Source organism: Triticum dicoccoides, chromosome 6B (genome assembly GCF_002162155.2).
Source record: "Triticum dicoccoides isolate Atlit2015 ecotype Zavitan chromosome 6B, WEW_v2.0, whole genome shotgun sequence".
NCBI classification, from domain to species: Eukaryota; Viridiplantae; Streptophyta; class Magnoliopsida; order Poales; family Poaceae; genus Triticum; species Triticum dicoccoides.
The window spans coordinates 184,951,166-184,965,131 of record NC_041391.1 but is presented as its reverse complement, the minus strand read 5'-3'; the positions used below and the strand labels follow the sequence as shown (position 1 = coordinate 184,965,131).

The following is a 13,966-nucleotide window of genomic DNA, read 5'->3' as shown; positions in this document are numbered from 1 at the left end:
TACTTCCCCTCAAAGGGAAGGAACTTTGGTAGCACATCCTCGTCTCCATCGGCTCCACTTGTGATTATTTCTTACCTTTACTTTGTGCAAGCTTTTAGTTGTTGTTTTCGTTGCTTTCTTGTGTTGCTTGTGTTGTTAGCATCATATAGGTTGCTGATACGTCTCCAACATATCTATAATTTATGAAGTATTCATGCCATGTTTACAACAATTTTATATGGTTTTGCATGGAACTAACCCGGACTAATGTTGTTTTCAACAGAACTACCATGGTGTTGTTTTTTGTGCAGAAATGGAAGTTCTCCAAATGAGCTGAAACTTTTGACCATTTTTTGGAACAAAAGAGACCCCCAAAGCTTCCTGGGAGGGATAGAAGAGCCACGAGGAGGGCACAACCCACCAGGGCGCGCCTGAGGGGTCCGGGGTGCCCCGGTGGGTTGTGCTCACCTCGAGGCCCATCTTCGCGTGAAACCAACGCCAAAAAATCCTATAAATAGAAAAACCATCAGAAATAACCCTAGATTAGAAGTTCCGCTGCCGCAAGCCTCTGTAGCTATGAAAAACCAATCTAGACCCCATTCCGGCACTCTGTCGGAGGAGGACATCATCATCGGAGGCCATCTTCATCATCCCTATGGTCTCCTTGATGAGGAGGGAGTAGTCCACCCATGGGGTTGAGGGTTTGTACCAGTAGCTATGTGTTTAATCTCTCTCTCTCTCTCTCTCTCTCTCTCTCTCTCTCGTGTTCTTGAGATGTCACAATCTTGATGTATCGCAGGCTTTGTTAACATAGTTGGATCATATGACGTTTTCCCCTCTCTATCTTGTTGTGAATTGAGTTTTCCCTTTGAGATTTCGTTTTATCGGATTGAATACTTTTATGGATTTGAGAACACTTGATGTATGTCTTGCTATGAATACCCGTGGTGACAATGGGGTATCATATTGATTCACTTGATATGTGTTTTGGCACTTAACTCGCAGATTTCCGAGGTGACATTGGGGTAATTTATGCATAGGGGTTGATGCATGTTCTTGTCTTTATTTCTCCGGTAGAAATCTTGGGGCACTCTTTGAGGTTCTTTGTGTTGGATTGAGTATTATGAATCTACAATTGTTTGATGCGTATCGTAAAATTAACTCATGGATATTTGTGATGACATTGGAGTATCTAGGTGACATTAGAGTTGGTTGATGCGTATCATATTGTGTTATTTTAGTACGAACTCTTGGATAGATCGAACGGAAAGAGTAACTTTGCGTTATTTTAGTACGAACTCTTGAATAAATCAAACGGAAAGAATAACTTTAAGGTGGCTAGATACAAACTTGGGAGTGATTCTTTATCACACGTTGATGGATGGTTATATGATCCAATTAGATTAGCATTGTTGCGAGATTGCACTAGCGAAAGTACGGACCATAGGCCTCATTTTAAAGCATTGCAATACCGTTTGTGCTCCGTTTTATCATTTGCTATCTTGCTGTTTTTTATTGTTACTATTACAAAAATCAATATCTACCATCATTACTACACTTGTATTACCATCTCTCCGCTGAATTAGTGCACCTATACAATTTACCATTGTATTTGGTGTGTTGGGGACACAAGAGACTTTTTATTATTTGGTTGCAGGGTTGTTTGAGAGAGACCATGTTCATCTTATGCCTCCCACGGATTAATAAACCTTAGGTCATCCACTTAAGAGAAAATTGGTACTGTCCTATAAAACTCTGTGCTTGAAGGTCCAACACAAGTCTACAAGAATAAGTTGCGTAGTAGACATCAACTACTCACCTAGTTGCATTTCTAGTCCACCTATTTGTTGTTAACCCTAATTTGATAAGAAAAGTTAAAATTCGGTAGTTGCCTATTCACCCCCTCTCTAGTCAACCATATTAATCCTTTCAACAAGTATGGCATGAAATAAGGACAACATTTAAAGTTCCAACAATTATGCCTACCTGTACGGTAGGATAGGACAAATGACGCTAGGCCAAAGACTATGGAGGCACTCAACGTCTGGAAAGTGAAATGACTCGAAAACCCGAGATGAGAGAAAATAGATTAAGAGACGCAAAGGCATCGCTGGGCGCTTTGAACCAATTATCGGATCTGGTTGTGGTTTGACCAGAGTTACGCTCAATTACACATTTGCTTTATCTAGCGACACAACTATCTTCTCCCTGTGGATGCTCAATCTTTCATATCGTAATACTAGGGTCTATTTTTTTTCTACTTATGTGATTGTAATTTTTTGTGAGCAAGAGAGGCATTTATAGGTTAAAATAAACACATTTGGTACTATTACCTTTCAAGAGACTGACTTGAGCCCCGTGGGCATGTATTGTGTGGATTTCCACACAGATCGAACGGAGCGACGCTTTGCTTCTTAACTCATATTTTCAAGTCATAGGTTTATGTTTGCCTCTTTGAAGGAGGCTGCTCCGAAACCATAACTAAATGGGCAATATGCATGGTTTGAAAAAAGAGAGGGGAAATTGACCTTTTCACGAGAAAATTTTAGGCCTTATGACAACATCATGTCATGCGTCGAGCAAAACAAAATCGGTCTTATTAGTGCCACAACCATTAATTTTCTAAATCGCATTGAATTTCGACCAAGCCGACATCATCAACATGTAAATGCTCTTTCAACCTTGATCATTGTAGTTCTCTCTCATTGATCGCACACGCCCCTGCCCGAGCATAGACCATTATTGGTCATCCCTCTAGGCTCTAGGCCAGAGTCGACGGTTCTCCTCTTGTGCATCACCGTTGTTTCCTTTGTTGGCATCACCGTCGGGCACCTGACACTAAGAGCATCTCTAGCCGTTCGGGCCCCCGGGGCGCCGAAAAAGAGCGGCCTGGGGGCGAGCCGGCGCTAGATCGGCCCCTGGGGTTCGTTTCTCCCCAGCCACGCCCCTAGGTGCCGCCCCCAAGGCGCCCCATATTCGAACTTCATCGTTCCCGCTCAAAGAAACAACAAACCGGCGATCATCGCAATAGTTTGGCGATTCGGTGCCACAGTTCAACGATCAAATAAAAAGGACACGCAGTAGTTCGGCGTACAAAAAAGGAAGGACGCGGAAGGAGTACATCAAATGTCGAGCTCAACCTCCGGCGGCGGCGGCGGCGGCGTACGCGGGCTGGGAGGAGTCGGCGCGGCTTCCGGGCTGGTCGGCACGGCTTCTGTGCTGCTGGGCGCGGCGCAGGCATCGTCGATGGGGCTGGGCGCCACGGAGGCATCGTCATCAGCTGCCAGGCTGGGCGGCGGCGGTGTCGCCGGTATCTAGTTTAGGATGAGGCCGCGCTCCGCCAAGAACCACGCCTTGAGCTTCTCATCGCCGCTTTGGAGCAATATCAGCGCCACCCATCAAGAAGGCGATGTCGTTGTTCCTCTTCTTGGCGTCTTGAGCTTTGAGCTTCGCGGCGGCGTTGGTCCGGAGCAAGTCAAGTTTGACGGCGCTGTTCATCATCAAAACAGCCCACCTCGCCTCAGTTTTCTCTTCTCGCTGGGCGGCCCTGGTCTTGGCGTCTGCGAGGCAGTGTTCGATGGACTCTTGCACGCGCGCGGCAGCCGACTCGGCATATTTCGCCTTCTTGGCACCTTTGTTGCCATCCGGGCGCCCGTCAACCACGCCCGCGGTCGGCGCGTACGGCTTGTACATCTCTTTGGCTTTGGCGAGGGTGCGTCGGACGGCCGCCCATTTCTCGCACTTGTCGATCCGCTTGAAGACGTGGAGGTACTTGAACTCTGCGTTGTCGTTGTCATCGCGGAACATGGCGAACATGTGTAGCAGCTGCGCCGAAGGAGAAGAACATCAGTCGGCGTGCGCGGTGCACACACGGCGAAAGAGCGCGCGCACGACGAAAGGCAATAGTAAGGACAACGTGCGATACCTGATCCTCGACGCTGGTGCCGCTCTTCAGGGCGAGCCGCGACCTCCTCGACGATCCCATGCCATTTGTTGCACGCCGTTTGCATGAGCCCCCAATTGTACGCCATCGCCTTCGACCCACGCTTCATGTGCACACTTTTGAAGTAGGGGTCGACGAGCTTCCGCTCGTCAAACTCGGCCTTGATGCGGTCCAAATATGTCTTGATGCTCTGGTTCGTGCAGGTGACCGGGTCGAGGCAGACGACCTTCCACGCTTCGGCGAGGCACTCCTCTTCCTTGGACACCCACTTGATGCGTGGCTCGCCGGGCTTGGCCTTCTTCTTCTTCTTCTTCTTGCCTTTCCTCGTCGGCGCCGGTTCCTCCTCTTCTTCCTCCTCCTCCGGCTCTTGCCGTAGTCGAGCTCTTCGTCCATGTCGCCGAGGTCAATCGAGCCATCCTGGGTAGTGAACCCGGGGGAAGCGCCGGCGGCAGCCGAGCCGGCTGCGATGATGTCCTCCATGTCGACCTCCATCGCGTCGGCGTTGCCGAGATGCGACGAGGATGAGGCTTGCGAGTAGAGGCCGCGGCAAAGAGGTGGTGTCGATGAGGCTGCGTAGTCCGGCGACGAGTACGTGTATGGCGGGTACTGCACGCCGGCGAACGCGGCGAGGGCGTGCGCTGGACAGGGCGCCCATGGGGGAAGGTGATGTTGGGGTTGAAGCCACCATGGGCGTCCCCATCGGCATAGCCCGGCGACGGCGTGCTCCATGGGTGCGGCGATGACGAGAACCCGACTAGATAGCCGACGCTTTGCTGGCTCTAGGCCGCATACGTGTGCTCACCGGGTGGATTCATCATCGCCGCGCGCGCCGCCTCCGCTTGTTCGACCGCATGCTCCGTCGCCGCCGTAGCCGCAGCGTGCGCCGCTTTTTCCCTGGCCTTCTTGGCCCTGTTGCGCCTGTCGGCGATGACGGCCTCCCGGCGCTCCACATCCGCCTTCCACTCGGGTTGCTCATGCCGGGTGGGCTTGGACAGCGGCGCCCTCGGCTTCCTTTGCTTCGGCTGAGCGGCGGCGGCGGCGACGGCTGTGGGATCCGTCGCGGCGCGCGACGCTACGTACTTCTTCGGCGGCATGGCGGGCGGAAGGGTAGGGAGGAGGCGAGGGTTTGGCGGGAGGAATGGAGAAGACAGGGGAGCCTAGGGGAGAAAGCGGGAGAAAACGTCGGGAAAAGGGCTTCCAGTCGCCGACAGAGCGGCCCCACGCCGCTTTTTGCTTGTGCCGGCGTGCCCAGGTGACACTCGACCGCTTGGGTTCAGGGCGGATCGCCGGCTCCGGATTTCGCTCAAACCGGCACTAAACGAGATCCTGGGGGCATGACTGGGCCGATTTTCGGCCACCGACGCTAAAAATCCGCCTGGGGCCTTGTTGAGGGCGCGGCTGAAGATGCTCTAACACTCGAAGGAGATGCTTTTGTCTCATCTGGAGGGATGATCACCTCGGTCAATTAGCAGCGTAGGCCTTCCGTTTTCAAATTACAAGTAAGAGAATGTAAGATGGTTTTTTTTCTCAAGAAAAACAATGCACCATCTTCTATTTCCTGTACATGATTATTTTCTGGATCGAATTCTTCTCCGGAGAGGAAATGGCCCCGTGTCACCCTCCCCCGCGGGCGGCCCGGGCACCCAAACCGTAGCAGCCGCCCCAGCCCCCATCCACCTCCTCTCCCGCCGCCGTCGCCGGCGGACGCCGCCAGGCAAAGCCAGCGCAGTGCCGGCGGCGGGGGACCTTCCCTTGCCTTCCCTGGAGCGGGGCCGCGGGGGGCTTCTTCTCCAGTCGACGGCGGTGCTCAGCGGCTGGTGCGTCAGGCGGGGCGCGCTGGCTGATGGTGGTGTGCGGCGGCGCTAGTGCTGGCCAGGGCTGACGCATCACGGCGGAGCGCGCGGGCTGGCGGCAGCCCGGCGTTCTCTTCGTGGCGGGGTTGGTTCGGCCAGATCTGTGCTGGCCGGAGGTGGGGAGCGGCGGTCGAAGCTCGGCAGGAGGCCCTGCGGTGCGGCAGGCCAGACAGGAGTCGGCAGCAAGGCGTTGGTGTGGTTGGGTGGCTGCGGCACCGTCCGGAGGCAGCACGGCGATTCCGCGGCCAGGTGGTGAAGTCGGCATTGTGAGGCTCGGCCAAGATGGAGTCTTGGCGAGCAATGAACGACCGGCTACCTCTGTGCGGTGTGATGAGCGGCGGTGCTCTCCCGGTGGTGCAGCTTGGCTTCATGGAGATGCGGGTCCAGTCGTCGCAAGGCTGTCCCTTGGAGTGGGCGATGGATGTTGCTGGCGTTTTGGGCCTTGCCGGAGGTGTGGGATGGCTGTGGTTCCTTGTCCAGGCGAGGCGCTAATGGTGTGGCCGGTGTGCTCCTTGCCGTGTGTTCGATCGTCTGCTCTCGGCTTTGCAGCTACGTTTGGCGAAGGGTTGCGGCGGCGGCGCTGTGAAGCTTCTGGGACGGTGTTGCCAAAGTCTAGGTGGTGTGGTGATGTGCGACGCGCGGATGAAAATCTTGCACGACTTCCTTCGGCCGACGGTGATGGCACCCGTGGATGTCATTCCCCTCCTTGGAGGCGTCGTTGAGGTGTGTTCGGCATGTCCCTCGCTTACTTGGAGTTGTGGTGGTCTCCGGACGAAAGCCTTTGATTCGGTTGGATCGGCACAATGGCGGCGTCCTCGACGTCGTTCCTCTGCCGAGAGCATTGTGTTTGAAGACATGACCGGCTCCTCGTCGCTCTCCTCCGGTGTTCGTCGTTGTCCTCCTTGATGCTCTGCGGTGCTATGTACGCCCGTCGCCGGTGTGTCCAAGACTGCATCTTCCTCGGATCGGATCGAGTCCTGCCACCCACTTGCCACTTCTTCTAGACGATAAGAGTGGATGGTGCGTCGACAAGTGAAGTGTCGCAGGAGTTGGTGTTTTTTGGAGATGTTCGGTTTCGGTCGAGACGCGGTGTTGTGTGTCGATGAGGATAGGCTCTTTGCTTTGTAGCTTGCTTTGCGGTGTTGGCCGTCTTTAGTTTGGCTTCAGTGTGGTGTTTGTGATATGCTTGTTATTCACAGCGAGTGTAGTTTCTTGTAACACAAATTCTGCCTTCTATAAAGCTATGGTACGCCTAGGCGTACTCTCGAAAAAAATAGAGTATTATTTTCTGGATAAGAGCGTCCCTCCATTCCTCCTGTTCAGCGTAAGCCATGGCCTGGCAGCAATCAACATCGCCGCCGGCGGCGAACTCATCGCCACCACCCGCTCCCACCACCGTAATCTCTCTCGACGAAGATCTCCTCCGCGAGATCTTCCTCCGCCTCCCCTCCCTCCCGAGCCTCGTCCGTGCCGCCCTCAGCTGCCGCACCTTCCTCAGCGCCGTCCGCTCATCCCCCGCCTTCCGCCGCAGCTTCCGGGAGGCCCACCTGCCCCCTCTCCTCGGCCTCTTCTTCGACCCCGAAGTCCCCTCCATCCCCGCCTTCGCTCCCCTCCGCCGCCGCGCCGACCCTGACCTCGCGGCCGCCGTCCGCGGCGCCGATTTCTTCCTTACCCGCCTCCCCGCCGACGACGACACCTTCCCGGGGTGGGCCATAGAAGGCTGCTGCGACGGCAAAGTCCTCCTCCAGAACTGCAGTCTGGAGCAATTCGCCGTCTACAACCCCCTCACACAGGCCCTGGATCTCATCCCCGTGCCGCCCGACAAGATCTTCGACGACTCCCGCGGCGACGCCAAGTACGTTGGATGCTATATCCTCTCCTCCGAAGAGAGCAGCGAGCCGCTGTGCCTGGTCTACACCTGCCATGACAAGTCGCGGGCGCGTGCCGCCGTCTTCTCGTCGGAAAGCAGGGAGTGGCAGATCTTCCCGTGGTCGGAGGCTGTGACGCCACTGCCTGAAGACGAACACTGGCTTAAAGTTGGCACGTTGGTGAATGGGTTCGTCTACTGGATACACACAAAAGAAGCCTATATCTTTGTGCTGAACACGACGACACTACATTTCTCCCAAATGGATTTGCCACCAGCCTTGGTGGCGCGAGACCTCATATTCAGGGTTGGCGAGACCAAGGATGGGAAGCCTTGCATTGTGTGTCCAATTGATTTTGAGTTTTTTGTTTGGGTCCGGGGAGCCGAGGATGACGGCATCGAGAGATGGATATTTGACCAGAGGTTTCCGTTGGAGAAGATTGTCGAGGTCACCAAGAGTACACTTGTGGATCATGGTGACCTGAAGGTTGTGGCCACTATTGGTGGATTTGTGTACTTCTCTACCATGGAAACGTTCCTTGATAGTCATAAATCTAGTTGGTTCATGTCTCTATGCATGGAGACAGGGGAGCTGGCCACGCTCTTTCGGAGGAGATTTGACGGCCATCCCCATCCCTACATCATGGCATGGCCTCCTTCTTTGATAGGCAACCAGGTGCACCCTCAACTTGAAGGTGCTTGATGGAATGTGGACAAGGTATCATAACGTTTCCTTCGTTTGGCCACTAGATGGTGTTGTCCAGTAGTGTTATCTTTAAAATGACAATGAAATAGACATTCTATTTGAGAAACGAGCCAATCGGATTATGTATATATGTAGCATTTGCCAAATGCTTCCTTGTGTTTTTATGTGGCTGCATTTCTGAAGTCTCCTTTGAGACAGAGATTCCACTTTCTAATTGGCCCGGTTGTCTTTTTGGTTCGATGCTTCTGTTGTGTTGCTAGTTGCACTGAATTTGATACTGTTCATATGTAAATGCTTGTAAGAGGTTCTGCTTGTTTTTTTTTGTTTTTTTTTCTCCTAAGAACTCCCTTGTTTTGTTTTCCCTCCGTTACCTTATTTTTTGAAAATCTACTTGAATACAGTATTCCAATATGGGACTCTTCCCATGAAATATTTTACATTTGGAACTCTTGTCGATGAGATTAAAATAAGAAATCACTAAGAATAAGGTAGAAATTAGGTTAACTGGTTCACATATTAGGAAATATCGTTTAGTAGGCTGGTATATATTTGTAGACCCAAACAACAGAGGATCTCCTGTAAAGTTAGGGGTTTTTGATCTTCAAACAGTGAATAAGGTCTTACTAGCAATGTGGCTATGTAAACTCAGGACAAAGGAATGCTCTGGAAGAAAGTTTATAAGAGAAATATGTCAAAACCAGTACATTACTGGTGTTAAACACAGTAATGGAGATTCTCAATTTTGGTCAGGTATCCCTGATATCAAAGATTTGTTCTATAAGCATTGCAGAAGAATTGTTGGGGATAGAACTAATACCAGATTCTGGAAGAGTTGGTGGCTGGATAGAGAACCTCTCATCTCTTTGTTTCTTCTCTCATAAGCCATATAATATCTGCCATAGTTTTGCTATCTCTGTTTCTGAAGTGCTAAATGAGGGGTGGGATGCCATGTTTCTGAAGTAGGGAATATGATCAACAGCTGAAACAAAACAGGACATGCGGTCATATCCCTCCTTCTAAGAAGAGGATGGAAGATTGAGATGCACTGTCAAATTTGTGCGGAATGAGACCTGATGTGCTTTTAATCTCTATTTTTGCTGCACAAATTTGGAAACGGGGAAGATTTCTTCTAGTTACTGTTGGCATTGCATGGATTTACTTTTGAACAATCTGGCATCCTTGAAATCAAGCTTGCTTTGAACAGAAGATAATTTCTTATCGTTTCGTGATTCTTGTTATGGTGAGTCATTGGCTAAACTTCTGATTCTTGATGCAGACAAAGTTAGAGAACCCAGAAGAGCTGAAGTTGGGGGCAGAACTGTTTGGTGAAATGGGAAAGGGATTCTTCAGGGTAACTAAAGATGGCGGATCACTCGTCAATTCCAGGGGCAACGTGAGGTTCACCGGAGGTCGTCTTGCAACCAGAATACTTGTGTTTGTTGGCTGTAGTGTTGTTTAGGTAGGCTTCGATAATATCCAGAATTTGCTGTTCTATATTAGTTCGTGTTCTGTGTTGTGCTGCTTTTGCCTTCTTTATTTAGCAGTATATCACACTGAAGTTTACCCCATATTGTACAGCAGTAATGCAATTACCGACATGAGGCAGGAGAAATTAAGTCTACATATTCACCATTGTTACTACCCCCATTCTAGAATACGAGGCAGAAAATGATGGCTTTTCTTATTTACTTGGTTATGAACTCTTGGTGTTATTAGGAATGTATGCAAATGCCGCATCCTTATTACGAACGGGGTTTATCCGGATACTTTGTACTACATCATAGTTACTGAAAATGGTGTGGGTCTTGGAAACTTCAATGACCGTGGCTGTACTTTGGTTTTCTAGTAGTTTAGCTGACAGGGAGAGCTCGCTATCTGATCCCAGTGTGTGAATGCAGATGCAGTTAAAGTTTGTACTTCTTGGCCGGAAACTCTGAATAATCGAGGCTTTTGGGTTTGGGACACCACCAAACGAGCTCCGCTGAGAGAGACGGGGTCCCTCCGTGGTGGTAGGCTCAACGATGTAAGCTCATCTATAAAATATAAACCGCTTGGACGACGAATTATTCACACATCCATTCACTTGGCTGCTCATCTATAGAATATAAACCTCTCAGGTGTGTAAAAGTAGATCTCACCTCTGGGAAAGTCCACGGCTGCCTGGAATCGAAGCAACCCTTCTCTCCTCTCTCTTCGCTGCCTTCGGAAGCGAAGCCATCTTCTCATTCTTCATTCTTCTCACCCCATTATAGGATCATCTTGTGTACTTAAATGGAAAGAGTGCTATCAGATCATCAAAGAAATCTGTGAAGGGTTACATTATCTCCATGTGGAGCGGCGTATTGTCCATTTAGATCTTAAGCCTACAAATATATTGTTGGATTGTAATATGGTCCCGAAAATTGCTGATTTCGGTCTCTCAAGGCGATTCTGTGAAAAGCAAAGCCAAATTCTTACTGCAGAAGTGAAGGGAACTTTGTGAGTTATCTATGGCTCATGTAGTCGTAATCTCCTTTCCCCCCTTGAGTGGATGGGATCTATAGTGTTCCTTCTCTCATTCACTGATCCAACTTAATGCAGGGGATACATGGCACCAGAGTTTGTAAATAATGGACAAATTACATTCAAGTCGGACATATATAGTCTTGGCATTATAATCACAGAGATACTGACGAGGCAGAAGGGATATCGTGATGTTGTAAGACCAATCTTTGTTAACATTCCAAGATAAAAAGGCTATATTTAACATGGCTCCAGAGGAGGAAGAAAACCCTTGGCCTTTTTTATTAATTATAAGAAGGGCATGTGACGGCCTGCCGCTGCGAGCATGGAGGCTCGAATGCAGGTGGTCAGGGGCACATCAGCCTGTCCTTGCCATCCGGGCTATGCCTCGGTCCACTAAAGGCTAGATTTTAAAATAACCATGCAACGCTTTTACTTGGTATTCTTTTAAGTTCCTTCGTAGACAAATACATACAAACATAGAAACTAAAAGGTATTGCTGCTAATCTGGCTACTTGGTGGATCGACTCTCTCCACAACACGACGATGACAACTTCTAAGGAAAGCTTAGAACACAACCATGATGCTAACCTGGTGGATGATCTCGAGAGAGCGGAATGCGCACATGTTTGATAATGGAGCAATCAATGAAGATCAACTAACTAACAAGATCATGCAAGGGCTCCACTATTGGCACCGAGCTAGAATTACGGCTGTAGCCCCTTCTTCATACACGAGCCACCTTGAGCTTGCTAGCTTCTTTTTTCCTTATGAGCCTGTAAATATCCTGCTTGTATTTCCCTTGCTGTGCCAATTTCTCTTAATGAATGAAAATTAGCGCTGGTACATTTCATAAAAAAGGGTATTAAATACAGTCATATAAATATTAATTATAGGAAAACTTTTTACTTGTTTTTGTAATACCTGAGCAAATTTCATAGTTGTGTTTAATTTAACTTTTCGGCTATTTTTGTTGTTCGTTTGATGTTTGAATTTGTGTCATCTGCGGGTTAACACATTTCATGGGGTTTGTATGTACTACTATTACATACTTTAATTTAATAGTTTCCCATCTCATCACGCACTATTGCAATTCCGTAGGTACTTGATATCTGGAGGAATAGGTTGCAGGAATCACAGAGAGACATACATTTGGAACAAGTACGAGTATGCGCTGAGATAGCGATAGAGTGCGCTGATTATAACCCGGCAAAGAGGCCAGTTACACAACATATAATTAATAGGCTTGATGAAACAGAAAGTACGGGCGGGTCCACTGAAACTAGTGGGAGTACTTCATCAGTAGCTCGGGTAAGTTCACCAGCTGCATAGACCTAAATTCTCAAGAATCTTGTGCACATTTTCATTCACTTTTGATGTTCCTGGCTGGTGGATGAGGCGATGTTTCGTTGGTTATTCAACAGGCAGAAAAGGAGTCCAGTGAGCAGCATCAGTGGACACCTAAGGTACCAGGAGAGACAAGTGACGAGGTGAATTCTCCGCTAGACTGCAAGCCAGAAACACTAAAGAGAACCAGAGTATATATATAGGAGAAAAAAAAGAACCATGCATCTCTTTTATAAGAGTGCTTGTGTGAGATCAGGAGCTCTTTTGAGTTTACGAATACCTAAGTATAGTATACCTCATATGTATTTTAGTTTTACAATTGATGCAACTAATTTTTAGTTATTGGCAGGACTGTCGAATGGAGGTGGGCACAATTTTGATGAATCGCTATGAAATTGGGAGGCTCTTAGGACAAGGGGACCTGGCAAAGGTATATTATGCTCAGGATCTCACAAGTGGACAAGGTGTTGCAATAAAGATGATTGATAAGGACAAGGTCTCAAGCGTTGAGCTGATGGTGCGGATAAAGAGGGAGATTACATTAATGAATCTGTTAAGACATCCAAACCTCCTGAAACTTGTGGAGGTTACGGCTAGCAAGATCAAGCTTTATTTTGTTTTGGAGTATCCTAAAGATGGTGACCTTTACACCAAAAATGTCATTGGAAGGTTAAGTGAGGATGCTGCGAGGAAGTACTTCCATCAGTTGATTGGTGCCGTGGAGTACTGCCATAGCCAAGGTGTTTATCATCGCAACTTGAATCTAGAAAACATACTCCTGGACGAGAATGGCAACCTAAAAATCTCTGATTTTGGTCTAAGTGTCCTACCTGGGTCCAGGGAAGATGGCCTCTTCCATTACCCCTGTGGAACTCCAGCTTATGTTGCTCCCGAAGTGCTTAGCTGGAGAGGCTATGACGGTGCGAAGGTTGACATATGGTCCTGCGGAGTAATTCTATTTGCGCTGGTGGCTGGTTACCTTCCTTTCCAAGGCACAGATCGTACAGATTTGTTTAATAAAATTTCCTTAGGGAAATATGAATGCCCTTCTTGGATTTCTGTTAAGCTGAAAGATATACAGTACTACGTAAGATTCTTGATCTAGATCCAAGCACCAGGGCTTCTGTTTCAAGCATAAAGGCAAGCGCTTGGTACGGAAATCTCATTGAGGTAAAGGCTTACAAAGGTGAAGCCACAACCTCTGAATCGACAGAGTGCAGTATGTTATCGAAGGGAAAGACAAAATGCAGTGACTCAATGGGGAATCGAGCGCCATCAAGCTTCACTGACTCGAATGCAGTTGGCGTCATTTCTCTCTCAATGAAATTTTACCTATCCAATTTGTCTGAGAAAAAGTATGGGCTGTGGGAGAACAAATTTACCGCTGGGCTGCCAGCAGAAACTTTACTTGCCAAGTTAAATGAACTGGCTGAGCATTTGAAGCTCAAAGTTATGAAGAAAGAAAACGGTGTTCGGAAATTGGTAGCACGAGACGAGAGGCCTGATTCTTCGGCAGTCATTTTTGCTGAGGATACCCTCTCGCGAACGCCCCGCTCCTAGGGTTCCCTCGCCGCCGCCGGCGGCTCCCCCGCGCGGGGCCGCCGCCGCGGCCGGAGCCTGCTCCTCTCCCCCTCCCCTACCCCTTCCTTCCCTTCCCCGTACCCCCGCGTCGCCTCCCCGAGCGGGGCGACCGGGGGCCCCTTCGCCGCTCCTCCCCAGCGCCCCTCCCCTGCCCCTGCCTCCTCCCGCCGCCGCCAGCGAGCGCCGCC

At 49.6% G+C, this 13,966-nt stretch overlaps 1 protein-coding gene and 1 pseudogene across 4 annotated transcripts; both read left to right on the top strand.

Annotated features, from left to right (window-relative positions):
- Positions 1–7,068: 7,068 nt before the first annotated feature.
- LOC119324012 lies at positions 7,069–9,989 on the top strand. 4 transcript variants are annotated; one of them, XR_005156710.1, is made up of 3 exons: positions 7,069–8,218; positions 8,268–8,360; positions 9,625–9,989. XR_005156710.1 is itself a non-coding variant. In XM_037597729.1 (2 exons), the coding sequence occupies exon 1, from the start codon at positions 7,107–7,109 to the stop codon at positions 8,343–8,345; it is 1,239 nt and encodes a 412-aa protein (XP_037453626.1). In that variant the 5' UTR covers positions 7,069–7,106; the 3' UTR covers positions 8,346–8,360; positions 9,625–9,989. The 4 variants fall into 4 exon arrangements, 3 of the variants coding, with proteins under 3 accessions (XP_037453626.1, XP_037453627.1, XP_037453628.1); XM_037597729.1 differs by having other exon boundaries at positions 7,069–8,360; XM_037597730.1 differs by lacking the exon at positions 9,625–9,989 and having other exon boundaries at positions 8,268–8,512.
- Positions 9,075–13,966, top strand: part of LOC119321021 — a 6,380-nt pseudogene continuing 1,488 nt past the window's right edge.